The sequence below is a fragment of the Ixodes scapularis genome, unplaced genomic scaffold (assembly GCF_016920785.2).
Source record: "Ixodes scapularis isolate PalLabHiFi unplaced genomic scaffold, ASM1692078v2 PGA_scaffold3__209_contigs__length_174095766, whole genome shotgun sequence".
NCBI lineage: Eukaryota > Metazoa > Arthropoda > Arachnida > Ixodida > Ixodidae > Ixodes > Ixodes scapularis.
In genome coordinates, this window is record NW_024609868.1 from 37281347 (window position 1) to 37297455 (window position 16109).

Genomic DNA, 16109 nt, shown 5'->3' on the forward strand with positions numbered 1-16109 from the left:
CCACGTTCAGGTTAGAGTTCTCTTTTTGAACAAGGATGTGGGGATCACTTGAGGATTTGATCGTTTCCTGGAAAGTGAGGTGGTCGACCTTCAACTGTTCAAATGGGGGCACCCCGGCAGCTCGCCCCTAGGATAGGGAGATGAGCAGCTTGAGCCCTTTTTCATCTTTGGCCCGGGAAGGAGACAGACATTCTTGCCTGTAGCCGCGAGGTGGTGGTGCCTTCCCCGGCTTTGTCGTCACGGTTCGTTCCCCGTGATGGCTTGTCCAGTCGGGAGACTGCTACAATGGGGTTTTGGCGATGAGAGGCACCGGTCTGGGTCCACTTGGACTTCATTCCGCTTTACTCGCTGGCTTCAAAGTTCAAAAGACATGACGCCAATTTGCTTTGACGCCGCGAAGTGGGTGGTGTTTTTCCCGCAAAGTATCACCCTGATAGGAGAGTTCCCCAAGGTGTTTAGCATTGTTTTTCTCCTTAGAAAAGGGAAAGAAAGAGTTCCGTGGCTTCCCTGTAATTGGGGGAGGACCCACTGGCACTGGGGCCAATAGAATTGTATGATTGTCCTGATTGGATTGGCCCTGTGTCAGCGGGGCGTTTTCTCAACCGTGCTGGCGAAAAAACATTGAGTTTGAACAAGCCGCGTGCACGGAGCAAGTCATCTCCCACGGTCTGCCGGTCCGTGTAGCTTTGTCGCGAGCGACAAGTAGTTTCTTTGAGCCTCACCGTGCGCAGTGGGCACGTTGCATTGAGGCGCGTTTTTTTGTCTTTCCAATGCCGTGAGCGAACGGTAGAGTTTTGTAATCAAGTTTACTGTCGTCGTTTTAATATATTTATTTCTATCAATCGTTGCTATCGACTTTGAGCATCTTTCCTCGAGGCTCCACCACCACCACCAAGAGTGAAGTGACAACCCAGCGCGGCAGTCCACGATCGCCCAGCCCTGACCTGTAAATTTCTAGGAAGGACCGGGACAAAACAACCTGACCTTCAGGGAGGGGCATTCTTTACTAGTGACATCTGACAAATTTTGCCCATGGACACCGCAACGAGACAAGCGCATTTTCCTTGTGGGTTTTGCCGGGTACGCAACAAGGAGTTTTCTCTCCGGCCTTTTTTGATGCACTTCCTCGGAGAGGTAGGCTGCAGCAGTCGGGCAAAAGAGTTGGCACTGCGTCAGCGGTCCTTACGGGTTTACCTCGAGGAATCCTGACCTCCTGACCAGCGATTACATGCACATATACATAATCACGCAAAATAAACTATGTCTCCAAATGTCTCTCACACACCGCCAATGATTCTGATAGGGGCTTGTCCTTAATGTGCAGATTTCTTTCCCACTGCTTGCATCGAGCCCCAATTTTCGGCACACCGAGAAGTGACAATGGGCATTGATTCAGTTGAAGAAAACTGGGGTACCCAGTCTTGCATACTGGCACATAGCAGTGCACATTCATCTTCTTTCTCTTCGATTTCATTGCTTAGCGACAAGCCTCAAACCTATAAATAATCACAAAGCCAAGCACTTCACATTTAAGAAAACAAATAGCAAAAACGATATCAGAGAAACCACCCGAGAATGTATGCGACGCAGTATGTCATGTCCTTCGGAGCCTCGAGATTTCGACCGCAGCGCCACTCGCAACCGTCAACACTTTTGGCTTCACGTGGCCGACGGGGTGCCGCCGACACTCTTTCCACTACCCCTATATTCTAGTTCACTGTAACAAGGTCTTAGCTCTAACCAGTTCTCAAGACGTGCTGAGATCACGACCATAGTGGAGAATGTAGAACATATACAGGTCTGGAGAGAGGAAACGCACAGCCCTGCAAATTTTTGCTAGGGAAAAGGTTTTATGCTAAATAAAGTCCCAACCTGATAGACGTGCATGCACTCTCACAACTGCTTGGGGGAAATTCGTCTCTAAGTGTACAAGTGTGAAGTGCAACAAAACAAGAACACGAGCACCATGCTATTCCCATATGTAGATCCGCATAGACAAAAACTTATAGAATATGATAATTAAAAACAAACTAATACTACGTAAAAACTTTTTTTTGTTAAAGCTTTTTTTTTTTGTTATAAGTTTTTCATTTCACTACTGCATGCAGTCACTACACATGCATGTGTAATAAAAAGGACTTCAACAAAGGTGACTTCACAAGAACAGGGTCCTACAGCAGCTCATAGTTCAAACTAGGTATTAGTGCCTTTCACTCGAGGGGATGCAACAGTATTAGCTTCGACAGTAAACGAGGAACAATTTGCACAGTATTGCCGCACAACTCAATAAATGTCTAAGGCTGCTCAAGTCTGACACGCCTCCAAACCAACAACCACCCCTTTACTACCAAATGAGCTAGTTACAAGAACATGCAACAAAACAGAACGGACATCTTACCTTAGGCACAAAGATGAGTGCCATAGAAAGGAAACTGCAAAAGATGATTGCCAGGGCCACAAAGGCAAAGGTGGCATCCTGCTGACTGCCAATCACCAGGGTGACAGGAGCCGTGATCAAGCACAGCACCTGCACAGGCGCGAACCAGGCAAGGGTGAGTCAACCAATCCAGGCGTCATCACCCTCAACCAGCAAGTTTACAGATCTGGTAAAATTCTCCGCGTCAATCAGTGCCACTTTCTTTCCTAAACTGTTGTACCGCTATTGGGAGCATGTGACACCTAAGGGGGGCATGCCGTTCCACATTGGAACCTAGTTGGCAGCGCCACCAACAGCAGCTCGTGTGTTACGTTGCATAGTGAAGCATTGCCCGCTCCGACCTCTTCAATGCTGCTGCCGCATTTTGGCAGCGTCTGTGTCTTCCCACGACCGTGTTTCTCTATCTCACTTGGGAGTAAAAATTTCACACCTTCACCTTTGCAATTACCTGCTCCCGACATTACTTGGGAACTGGCAACTCCCGGCAACTTAAGAGTTGCATGGAGCTCGAATTAAACCGTGTCCCCCACAGTTATAAGCGGCACCGACGACAATGCACTGCTGTCTTTTTTGTTTGTCCGTGCTGAAATCTGCCTCTACGAAGCACTTCTGTATTCAATGATCTGGAAACAACTGCAGGATGAAGTTCACCGGTGCAGGGGATTAAACCAAATCTATGTGAGAAGTATTTTTCATCCCTCTTTTTATCAGGCTGCTCTTGGCTTGCTGGCAGATCGAGCAGATTTACTGGGAATGAGATGATTGCAGCTGTTTTCGCCAGTGCATAGAAGGGATCTGTGTTCTCGACTTCCAAGGTCTTCTGTTGAAAACATCAGTGCCTTCCTTGGCCTCGAACGTTTTGTATAGAGCTGTTCTCAGGTAAGGTGACATTGATCAAAAACTATAATTAGCAACTACACTATGCAAAATGCTTCTGCTAGGAGCCGCACCGCGGTGCCACCGTCTTGCTGCACGCTTCCAATACTTCGAGTCCACACAAGAGACTTAGACATCTCCAGTCATTCATATAGCATTTTTACACTGCTCTTCACTTAGTAATATATAGTCAACATTTGATGGTATTCAATTACACTCGGTTTCACCTAAAATGTGAGTGAATAAAGATATGGAGTCTGCACTGATAGTGCCATGTAGTGCACATACACTCGTATCAATGAAAGTGTTGCTCAAAACAATGTGCGGGAGCTTATAGCTTCAGCTTTGCTCCCACATATGGTTAAACGACATAGAGTAATGCAATTAGCACTTGAAGGTCTTCACTTAATAGTATAGTCAACGATTAGAGAGATTCACTTTGTAATACAACTGATACTTTATGATCTTCATTTAGTAATACAGTAAACTCTCACTTGAGTAAAAGTTGGTTGAACGAATATTGCAGAATAACAAACTTTATCGAAATTCCTGGCGTTTCTTTTTTTTTTTTTATGCATTCTATGCAAAAATGTTTCAGTTAAAAGAAAAGTGAATTTCGGAATAGCGAATATTTCAGTTCAACGAACTTGATCGGTGGACCCAGGATTACTTTTACAATCAGTTCAACGAAGTTTCGTGCTCTGCAGTGCTGGCATAGCCCCGCCACTGCTGCCGCCTTTGCACCGGTGGCGTATCGCCACTGGCGTTTACAGTGCCGCCAAGGCAAAGCAGCGGTGCAGTAGACGAAAACGAACCACGTGGTGTGTCTGTTTTTTCTTTATCATTGGTTCCGTTCAGCCATCTTAGTTTTGGGTAACAACAGCAGGACAGCAGTATATGCACCTACTTTTGTAATGAGTACGACGAAATGGAAGCAATGTCTCTATCAGACGAGCTCAAAATCCTTCAGCGTCTGGACAACGGTCAAAGGCAAGTGGACGTTGTAAAGGACTATGGGATTCCACCGTCGACGTTGTCAACGATAGTGAAGCAAAAGTCGAAGCGTGAAGGAGAAACTGCGTTCAATCCGAACAGGAAACGACCCTGCACAGGATATTTCAAGCCAGTAGACGATGCCATTGTGGTACTGCTTCATCACAGCAACAAGCTGTGCCATAGGAAGTGCAAAAAAACATAGACACTCTGGACAGCTTTTTACTTCATAAGCGCCAGTGCAAATGAAAATTAGATTTTTTTTTTTCAAAATGAGAAAGACAGCAACATAACTGTTATGCACTTTGTATATATCGATGTACAGTTCCATATTCCAGTGAATATATTCAGTTTAGTGAACTTTCACTTACGTGAACTATTTCCTTGGGTCCCTTGAAGTTTGCTCAAGTGAGAGTTTACTGTATAGTACTACTGCAGTTGACATTTAGTGACCTTCACTTAGAGATGAACAATCAACACTGTTGTTTTCTAGGCACGTGCAAATAGTGAATTTTGAGTTCGAAGCAAATTAAAAGCCAATTGTGGATTTCACTGAATATTTCCTAATTGAGTATCAAAGTTACTCCAAGCCTTTCACTACATCACCATGCATAAAGGGCCCCTGAAAAGAAAAAAAACATGTTTTTTTTAGCAGTCTGGTTGGGACACACTTGTGTCTCAACCAGACTGTTAAAAAAGAAATTGTTTTGTTCGCACAAAATATTATTTTTTTAGACGCGTCAAAAAATTAATTTTTATGCAAAAAAAAAAAAAAAAAAAAAAATTTCAGAGCACGAGACGCGATTTAGTTGGTAGTCACCTCCTTTCCACTCGTTTTCTCTCTCGGCATTTCGGGCGCGTGGAGGAGAGGTGGAGCGGCTTCGCCCTCACGACCGAGGTGGTCATTCCGGAATGACCAGTGCCGTCGTGGACTTCGCACGCAGAATTTCAAATAATCTCTCGCTGTCAATATTGCTCTAAAATTTTCTTTTTCACGTAAATTAATTTTTTTGACACGCGTGTCCCACCCAAACTGTTTAAAAAAAACTTTTCTTTATTTTCAGGGGCCCTTTAAACGAAAACCCTGCTGAACTTGTGAAGGCTGTTTCCAAACTTCCACTTGTTAATTTCTAAGCTATGTTAATTTTAATCTTAATATATTAACCGACTGTGGGCCTCAGAAAGTTCAATGCCTACATTGGGAAGGCAAGTAAAGGACAGATTTGACATAAAATTAAACCTACAGAATGCCCAGCTCTGCCTAATCGAGGGGATTTATAAATATTCTTGCTATATGAAAATGTATTTTCTTTAATTTAAGGGTTAAAAAAGTTGATTTTGAAAAAATGCCATATTTACATCCACCAGCATCTAAAGAGTATTCCCAGAAAGTTGAATTAGTTTAGACTGCATAGTTATTTTTTTTATAAATTGTTTTCGGTCCACCGATCCTAAAAAAAACGTAGGGGTTGGAGCACTTTGAATGCATTTTTCTCCGTTCCACTTTTCGGCATAAATTTCACTTTAAGAAAACTATTGTTTTTCTATTACACAATAGAAAATTATTCTTATGTGGTTTTTTGGGATAGAAGTTTGTGAGGAACATGTCTGGATGGTTAGTTTTTCTACTTTAACATTTTTTTTATGCAAAAACAAACTAGATTTGTAAAAAAAAATGCGGACATGAAAAAAAAAAGTAATCTTCTTATGAAGCTATATTTATAAAAAACAATCCAATATAGCAAAATAACTAGCTGGGTATGTGCTATGGGTATTCCTATGACTATATTACACATAAAAATCAAAAATTTTTATTTTATTTTAAAACGATAGTTTTTTTGAGCGAACACACTGATTTCCATATTGAAACATTCGTAACAAGTTTCAGAATTGACATAGGACAATGAAATTTGGCAGGGATGGGCTTGCCACTAATAAACTTCCACAGCAAATTTGATTAAAATCAAGCAAGTGGTACAGAAGTTGACCTTTCTAGGTAGTGTCCTCCCTTACATTTTTTACTGCAATGCAGATATCAACATTCACAAAGTTTCCATTTCTTTTTATGACCAGGAGCACGTGTGCACCATCCCTATTCGAAAGTGTGTTTTCCTCCTAAGTACATGGCTGCAATATTTGTACTTCTCAAAGATTTGATTGCGCCATTTTAGCTCCGTTGAGTGCGCTTCTTACCGAGCACTAGCACATTGAAAAGAAGCAACACCCGCGGGAGCGAGCTCCGTTGGTGTTGCTTCTTTGCAGTGCACCAGTGCCTGGTAAAGGGCACACTCAACAGGAGTAACCTGCTGCAATCAACACATAGAAAATTACAGTACGCATAAGCTTTGACTTGAAGAGCGGAACACGAGAGCTAAACATGTAAACTCCCCCTCGCTCCCAAGCTGCTCGCAACCAAAGGGTCGTGGGTTTGAATCTCGCCTGAAATTCTTCACATCTTTTCTTTAAAGGGAAGCTGAAACACTTCTTGAAAAAAACGAGTTAGAGGTGAATTCTGGCGTATTTTTATTCCGTGAATCTGAATATCACTTTTGTTTTCCCCGAAGATGCAACTAAAAGCGAGAAAAAGCGAAAAAACATTCGACCAGTCGTGACGTCATACTAGGATCTTCGGGCCTCCGAGCGCGTGTCGCTCGTGTGTTCAGCGCGTGCAACGGCAAGCTTGCCAGGTATATTTTCCCGCACTGACACCAGTCGTGACGTCTCTTTCTGACCTTTCTGAAAATAGCAAGAGTGCGCGTGCATAGCTTTGACAGGCGCTGAAGATGCGCGAGAGCAGATATTCCGAACGCTCCTAGTGTGACGTCACGCCCCAAGAAGGAGGGGCTTCGGCGGTACTTTAAAAATTAATTTCTGAAGCCTCCGTGCACCAAATTGAAAAATAATCTTGATATTCCTGATCCTGGAGGTAGAATGAAGGCCATTGAAATGTTTTTTCTCAAATAGAGAACCGCTTCAGTTTCCCTTTAAGGCAAATGAATTACTTTATAAGGCGAAATCATTTGAGACATGCGGCAACCTTTAATTCACATTACCATGTCATGTTCTAATCACTTTCATTCCACGTATGACTTCACGTTTCCCGTGAGCGTGGTAGGTTGTTAGAAATTCCCGTGCGAGGTCATATGGCTGTGACATGACCTTATAAACTAACCAGAATATTCCTGCCCCACCGACACCGATTCCGGCTTTTCTGCGACACGAGCTCCTTAAAGGGACACTGACAGGGTGTTTATGCTCGCCGAGGTTGTTATTTGTACGTGACATATGAGGGCTCAACTACCCAGAACAGAATTTGCGGCTGGAAATTCGGTTTCTTTCCGCCCGAAAACCGCCGATCAAGAATTGGCCGGTTCGAGTCTCGCTCACTCTCTTTTTCGCGGTCACGGGCCGTTTTCTAAGGTATCGATGCGACCACCAAATTTAATCAAAGTCGTGGGTCACTGAAGGCACACACTCAATATTAAAAATAGAAAAAAAACATGAAACCCATTTTTTGTGGCTTCTAAAAAGCTGTAAATACGTTGATTGAAAAAAAAAGTTCCACAGACAACCGGAAGCATTCTGTGCGTTCGTCGTTTCGCGTATCGTGGGACTCGCGGGGACGGCGATGGCAGCGGACGACGGGCGTGGGACCTCTATTTCAGAACTGTCGTTCGCGGTAACGGCGAATTCTGTCTACCGTTAAAAGAGAAATTTGGGACTGATCAAAAGAATTGGTATTCATCCCGTACGACACGCCCGGCCACCAAGCCGATTTGCACGAAGACGTCGCCGAGCCGTCGCTCCCTTCTCGTGGCTGAAGACATCACTCGCGCAAACGTCAAGCACGACGTGTCTACTTCGAGTTGAATATGCACGCGTACGATTTCTTTACTAGGTGCGAATGTCCCCAAAGCGTGGTGCTTCCCGACTTCGACTCGGGAGTGCTTTTGCTAAAGAAAACTCGACAGCAAACTTTCAAACTTACAGTTTACCGGCTGAATTATTACTAAGGAAAGAGATCCACCAGAAACGAGATGCCCCAGTAGCATAGTGGGAAAGACGTCCGCTTCACACGCCTTAGGACCGGGTTCGATCCCCCGTGAATTTTTTTTTTTTTTTTGCAAACAATTTCCGATGTTTACATATCTTTTCTTTTTTTTACAATCATCACTGAAGAAACAAACAAAAAAATAACAAACAAATGTTGTGGACGATACTTCGCTGAATTAAACGGTATGGGATTTCCGTTTTGACACCTGCGAACTCAATGTAATCACTTTCCACAAAATGCAAGGAGCATATAAATCAGGTAGCATCCGCTTTCCGAGGTGCCCGTAAATGTTCTACAGGAATTGCAGCCAGCCATTGGTCCCGATACCGTTGATGTTTCGACAATGCCACTTTTTTTCGGATGCAGGACATGTGAGCCAGCTCTTCACGCAACATCTTGGGTTTATTCTTTTCGGAGCCGATCATGGAAATTCACCACGGGCACTCACTACTCATCTCCAACTCCTCAATGTACAAAACAACTCATCTTGGAGTACATAGCAACGAGCGGAACAAACATAACTGCAAAAGAATCGCACGGCAAGCAGTTCCCGCACGCCGCATCGCACGCCGCATGTCGTGTCGTCAGGTGTCGTCTGCTACCGGAGAGGAGAAAAAAAAAAAAAAAAAAACGCACGGTCGGGTGTAGCCACGTGACTTCCGCCAGTCACTCTCTTCTCTCCACTTCTCTGACCGCCGTCGGGTTTCGGTTTCGGTTTCGAGCAGTTGCGTCTTTTGGCTTTATTAAAGAAATACGCTACTCTGTTGCAAAATATTAATTGGGTAGTCCTCCGACACCATAATGAAGCGCCTGGCAAAAAATAAAAACATTTTTTTGGGGGGTGTCAGTGTCCCTTTAATGCCCTCGCGTTAAAATTATGAATATTGCAGTTAACCTTGAAGCCAATATCGAAGAATGTATAATTTGAAACTGCTATCTGAACTAGGATAGGGCCAGCTTGAACTTGGGAGACGAATACAGTTGCCGACCGATATTTCGGACGCCAATTTTTCGGAAACGTTTGATTATTCTGACATTTTTTGCCGAACTGTCACTCACCCCACTGAGCTGATGTATAACATGGACCGAACTTTTAAAGGGCAAAACGCTTATTGCTCAATATTTCTGACATAATTTGCGTGATTTCCTCAGTTTACAGCCACAAAACAGCCGCCACAATAGCGCCGCAAGCTTAGTCGTCGCCATTTTGGTCGTCTTGATTTTGCCGTGTAGCCTCAATACTACGTCCTATGCAATAAACAAGCTGGGTTGAGGCTGTGGTCGGGTTTTCCGGTTCCCCTATAGCCAACATGACCACCGTCTGCCCATTGTTACGGCTCTTCCAGTTCTTCTCGTGGTCTGTGTTTTTCGAGTGCCACCGCAAGAAAGAGCGGCCGTCAGCCATTCTTGTGGTCTTTGAGCACAAAAGTTTTTTGCCGATAGGCTTAGTATTGAAGCGAGCTTGGTGGACGAAACATGTCTCCAAATAGTGCCAAATGGCACCAACTCCAATTAACTTTGCTGTTTGCGCCAACGAAGGCGCCAACAAAGCACAGCACCATGATAAAACAGATCAACAAGCAAGTGAAATGAACAATATAAAGTGGAAGTTGCACGAGAACTTAAAATTGACATCAAGCAAGTGGAAAAGGGCCGATACGCAGCGGAATATGCGCGGAAATTTAATGTTATGGCTGAAATCGATTTTTCGGACCGCTTGATTGTTTGGGCGATTTCAGGGTCCCTCAGAGGCAAAAAAAAATCAGTCGGCGACTGTAACGTCTCCCAGGTTTAAGCTGGCCCTATCCTAGCTACGCATTAATTAGCTCAACTCAAGTCTGTTACTACTGTATTTACTCGCATAACGAACACACTCGCATAATGAACGCACCCCCCACAACGAATACCACTATTTGGACTTTTTTTTCTCTTGCGTAATGAACACACCTCTAATTCTCGGCTCCGCGAGTTTGAACTGCACCCAACTTAGAGCCACCAAGCCTGCCAAGCCAATTTTCTTCTTTCACCAAGCGGTCGGGCCAAGTCAAGCCAAGCCAAGCCTCTCTCATAATGGCTGCAAGTGTGTAGTTGCAGAAGTGATCAACCATGAAACCGAGCGGTATGCACACTTAACGACGCTTCGGTCAAGTAATTGTCCAGCCCCAAACATTCTTTGCCCATCGGATGCACTAATGTCAACAAACGCGCCGTCGTCTGTGGTCCGCTTTCGGACAGTGAAATCATGAAAGTGGTTTGGTCTAAGAATGGTCGCGTTGGTCTCCATACTGAGTGAGCTTCGTAGGGTGCTTTTCCTTTGGCGAAAGGCACGCCAAAATCGCCCTATAAAGGTTTGCAATTTATAAAGCAAGGTTATTGCGGCGCGCCCACGACCAACTGTGGGTGCGCCTTCGTCAGTGGAGACTTGCCACAGTAACCTTGTCACCTCATATTGGCAAATATGACACTTGCACGAAGTGTGTAAATGCAAAAATTATATCTTGAGTAATGAACGCAACCTCCAAATATGTGTCAATTTTTCGGGAAAAATGTGTGTTTATTATGCGAGTAAATATGGTATTCGAAAATTTGAATATTCGCACAATTCTATTATTTCTACTAGTAGAACAAATGACCCTTAGCGATATTCCTAAATAATACAATCTCCACTTAGTGACCCCTACTTGGTAATATAAAATCAACATTTAGCCATTTCGTCATATACAGTCAACACTTCAAGAACTTTTTACTTAACAATCCTGTAAACTGCCTTGTTCGAGATCAACAAAGGCATTCATAAGGGACAGCAGCTTGTGCAACTCACCACAACGTTGTAGATGCTCATGCCGACAAGTCGAGAGTCGTTGAGCTGTTTGATCTTGACGCTCCGCGTCTCATACGCGAGAAAGATTCCAAAGATGAGCAGGAGGCCCTTGTAGCTATACATGACGCCTGAACAAAACACAGAAAGAGATGCAACCAGGCTTAGCCACCCCATCCATATTCGACAACAGTTGAAAGTTGACTGCCTTTGGTGACAGCAAAGGTTGGGAAGTTTTTTGTTTTAAACAAGTTAGTTCATGACCAGTCTAGAGAGGGATTTGGCATCTTCAATTAATCTTCATGTACCAATTTGTGTTTTTAGACACATGCACATTTTACCATGAATTTAAGGTTTGGTTGTGTACTGCAAACGACCATTAATCTTTCGTAATGCTCTTTCCTCGAACGAACCATCAGGAAATGGCACTTGTTCCTGGCGGAAGTGCTGCCGCTGTGCCACAAGGTTGCGGTATTTTTCTACAAAGCATTGCGCCTCTGCAATACTAAGGCCTTTAACATGCTGCGGTCACGAAGAACAGAAACAATAAGTCAACCGCACAGTGCACTGTACGCACCGAGCCAGATGGCGTGGTTCTTGGACTCGCAGTGCTCGAGGGCAGGCTCAATCTTGACGTCCTCATCGGACATCTCAGGGTCCTCGAGGGGGAAGATCTCGAGCTCCCGCTTCATAGGGTCCACCAGCTGCCAGGCGGTCAGGATGACCGCGTCGATCAGCACCATGGCCCCGACCATGCCGTACAGCTTCCAACTCTCTACCTTCTGGAATGAGAGGCCCTGCAAGCGCATGCGTACGTCAGGCCACTTGTCCGTGTACAAGTGCATGGGTTCCTACACTGGGTTCCCGGAAGCCCTGGGGCTCCCCATAACAGCCTCATGTCCTGCTTGAGCTCCCAAGTTTCCTTGACTCTGTACCTGGCACTAAGTAGAGGTCTTCTAGTTTGAGCACCCTTTCTTCAGATCTGCGCCGCCCACTGATGCGGGACTACAAGCAACACTCCCTAGTATACGTGCATTACTGTTTATACGGACTACAAGAGATGCTCCTAGTATACGGGCATCACTGTTTATATGAACTGTGGGCTTCTGCATCACTTCGTCGCGTCAGCGCCAGGGCCAGAAAGGGTTACTGAAAAGTTTGAGAGCCCCTGCTGTAACCACCGTGGCCGGTAATGCACCCTGTAACAAACTCTAACGAGGCTGCTATGCAGAAGGCATGTTAAGTTATTAAGGTGCGTTCACATCGGTGATGTAAGGCGCTCGCACGATGTAAAGCACTCGTGCGACGAGACTTGATCGTATCGCAAAAAAATCAGATGGTCACACTGGTGTGCGCGATGAGCGAGTCACTTCTCGAAAACTCTCGCTCCGAACGCCATTCATTGGCTCAGCCACTCTGCGACTAGATCGCATCGCAAAAAGTCGGGCCAGCTAGCGACTGCCCGAAACACATTGCTTTTCTTCTGCGATGGTCGCTTTTGCAATGAACGTTATCGCACGACTGCTGCCCATTGCCGGTGTGAACGCGCCTTTAGAGTGTGCTAAAACGACAGACCGTACTGACTGAGCCTAGATCTCTACGAGAGGCTGCGACCCTGCTTGTGTAAAAGAAAGTGGCGTCCTTGCTGTCAATCTGGCTGTCTTATTATTGTGACGGCGCATGCCTGAATATCAAGTTCCCTGATTAACCAAAATAAAAGCACATCTTCACGCATTGATGATCTGGTGCATGCTGGTTGAGCATGAAAAATGCTGAATAAGCAGTTATCAAAACCCCCAAGCGTGCCACTGTGCACAAGTTAAATGCCTGTTTGCAAGCAGAGAGGGAAGGTGGCACCACCACCACTTTGGACGTTCTTCATCAGACTGGCAATGTTTGTAACACTCTTTTCAGCTTTGTACTAGCACTCTAGCGTTATGGTCACACAAACACCATAGGGAGATCAGGTTCTCAGTTTGCAGACGCTCGTTGTCTCAGACATAGCACTGGCTCACCTTGCTCTCCGACTTCGACATGGTGGTGATTCGGTGGACTCTCCATATCTTGGAGAACATGGCCCCAAAGGAGAGCGTGAAGCCAATGGTTAGGAACCAGGAGCGAGCCTGCACATGCCCAAATGAATGCCCTCACACCTCAATCGGCACTTTAAGGCGTCAGCTTTACGATCAACACTTTGCAGAGATTTCAACCTTGTGGGTTGTCATCATTGCGCGCGCGAAGAATGGAAAACCTTTTTCTCTCTCCCCTCTTGGCGCGAGGAGAGGGAAGTCGAGACTTCCCTCTTCACTTTTTTTGCACCCGACGTGCAAAGAAAGTGAAGAGGGCAGCCCTGGTATCCCGACAAGAGTGGCGCAACAAAGGGAGAGTGGTCGTGTTGTCTGCTTGAAAGACTTGTTTTCAAACATTACTCGCGTTATGTGAAGTTGCGCTTTGGCAGTATCAAGTTGCTACGCGCAATGTTGGATGGTTTTAGGGACCTCCACCGTGCTTACCCACTTAATTCGCGGATCACTGGTAGCAGTCGTCGGTGGCATTCACGACGTTTACCCCGAAAGCTAAATTAACCACGTCGCACTTCCGTCCTCAGGCACTGTGACAACACCATTCCGCCCGAATTATACGACTGTGCTACAGCTATCGTTTTCGTTACTTCGCATATTCTGGGTGAAAAATATGACTTTTTTGTCATGCAATTGCCTCTGAAGCAGCCACGAGAATAAAAGCAGGCGTGTAATCTTTTTAAGAAGCTGCAAAAATTACTACCACCTGAACCGTATAGTCTAGTGCAGACTGGAGCAATGAAAGTAACAATGATTGAAACTAACATGCACCAGTAAACCCCAAGGAAGGTGTTGATGCCAGATTTTAAAATAGATATACATGTACTAGGTTTTTCAAGTGCTGCCCACCACCAAACAATACAAGGAAAATGCTACACTGCACACTTAAATTTTTTTTTTTCTTTCTTCAGTTAGATTAAAGAAATAGCTGGTCATCTGCCTCATCGCTTGTAGCAGAAGTGCTGAATGAGGTACCATGACATGTCTTATCCAAATATCGTTAGATAATTCCTACAGGTAGGTGTCTAAGTAAATTAAATCTTCAGATTTTTAGTTCAGTCAATTAACTGACAAACTTTAGAAAGAAAATACCATCCTATGTAACCGGAAAATACTGGGAAATGGACATCATCTATAACCAACAAGCGATACCATCTTCTAGTCAAAACTTTGAAAACAAATCACTTACATTTTCTGAATCAGATAAAGTTCTGGCTTGAAACATTGGCTTTCTTCTGCAACCACTGCTAGTTTCAGCTTTATGGTAAAGTTCTGGATTCACATGATGTGCAGGTAGGTTAGCCGTGCCATATAAAGCCATGCAGGCTTCTCCCCAAAGCATTCCCAGTGGTGTAGCTCACCTGGCAGATGTGTGCATATCTGAACTCGCTGACAAACTGTCCGTCCAGTCCGAGCAGACAGACACAAACCAGGCACAAAATGATGCCGATCAGCATGATGTTGTTGCACATTGGATGTGACAGCTGGATGTACCTGGAGAAGAAAGAATGCATATTGAATTGTGACATCCAATAAGGAAGGAGAGCAACAGAATTGGCAGCTGTGAAGTTGTTGAAGACCGTTAAAGGGACCAAAAATATTTTTTTTACATTGTCTAACTGAGCACTCAGAATAAACAACTCTCATACACAAAGCAAGGCAAAGAACAGATGTATTAATTTCTCCTTAGATGTGCCGGTTTTTGCAAAAAGAGAATTTAGAAGTCTAGAGCGTCTTTACTTCTTCAACTACTGTAGAATACCGCGCATCCGCCCATTCCACATTAAGCGCCCATATCCAAATTTCTAAGATGTGAGAAAATATGCACAGTACATCTATATGTCAAATTGATGACCGGACAAGCGCCCATCTCCCATTTTTTCGTGATTACCTCTATCTTGAGTGGGCACTTGACCGGTATTTTACGGTATTCGTTACTCAAGCCCCCTATTTTTGAAAGGATGGCATTATCTCTTGCCGATCGAAAATCTGCTTGGTACTAGTTAGGCTTGCTGGATGCAGAACAAAATTAGGTTTTGTCAGCTTCAGAAGCAGAGAAACTGAAGCAAAAGAAAATTGCTGCAGCCAATGACTGCTCCGGTCCTTGCGTGCCTCAAAGACCAATTGACATCCAAAATTGAGATAATTGCACGTGGGAGAGAAGGGTCACACTGTTCCATATTGCCAGCTACCTGTTCGTAATCCCTTTCAGATCAAACATACCCGTTTAGCAATACACCAAGTTCGGGGTACGTCAGGGAAAAGTGTCCCAGGTGAAAAAAACTACTAGTCCATTTCTAGCCAACGAGACAATCTATCTGGATTCAGCTAAGACCAATTCCATAACCCAGTTGGAAATAACCAGATTTTCACGTGGAATATTCAACAAATGTAGAGACCTGGAGTGCCTGAAGATCCAGTTGAAGACAAGCAGTCCCACTGCCCAGACGACACCAATGAAGGCGACGGCGCACATTCCGGCAAAGAGGCTGAGTGACACCTTCCTGTGCACCCGGACGATGATGGTGCGGTCTTGCGGTGGCTTGCCGTCTGCGCACGGGACACGCTCGCAAGATAAGAGATGCGTGCACACGAGACACACTGCTGCAAACTTGTCGCCCCTACCTCATTTGAATGTTTTAACAGAAAAAGACGCGTGAAGTACCAGGCGCTTAGGAGAATAGACTGTCATTCTTTTCTTGCCGCATAAATAAACTGTGCGCCGCCAAACGCTACCTCTCTGCCCAAATGTAGCGCTAGAAGTTGGAAACAGATGCCAAAGTTCCAAAACTCACTGTTATCTGATTCAATCTACCGTATTTCTGCACTATTTATGAACAAGGCCCTTGC

The 16109-nt window shown here is 44.7% G+C and overlaps 1 protein-coding gene across 1 annotated transcript in view; it reads right to left on the reverse strand.

The window, feature by feature from the left end:
* The window catches only part of LOC8031549 (gamma-aminobutyric acid type B receptor subunit 1), a 39591-nt gene that overhangs the window by 9338 nt on the left and 14144 nt on the right, over nt 1-16109 (reverse strand). Inside the window, exons 10-15 of the mRNA XM_029988995.4 lie at nt 15659-15809; nt 14621-14753; nt 13194-13301; nt 11756-11975; nt 11182-11309; nt 2399-2527 (exon numbers count right to left, since the gene is read on the reverse strand). Coding sequence (XP_029844855.1) covers nt 2399-2527; nt 11182-11309; nt 11756-11975; nt 13194-13301; nt 14621-14753; nt 15659-15809 — 869 coding nt within the window. The remainder of the gene's footprint in view (nt 1-2398; nt 2528-11181; nt 11310-11755; nt 11976-13193; nt 13302-14620; nt 14754-15658; nt 15810-16109) is intronic.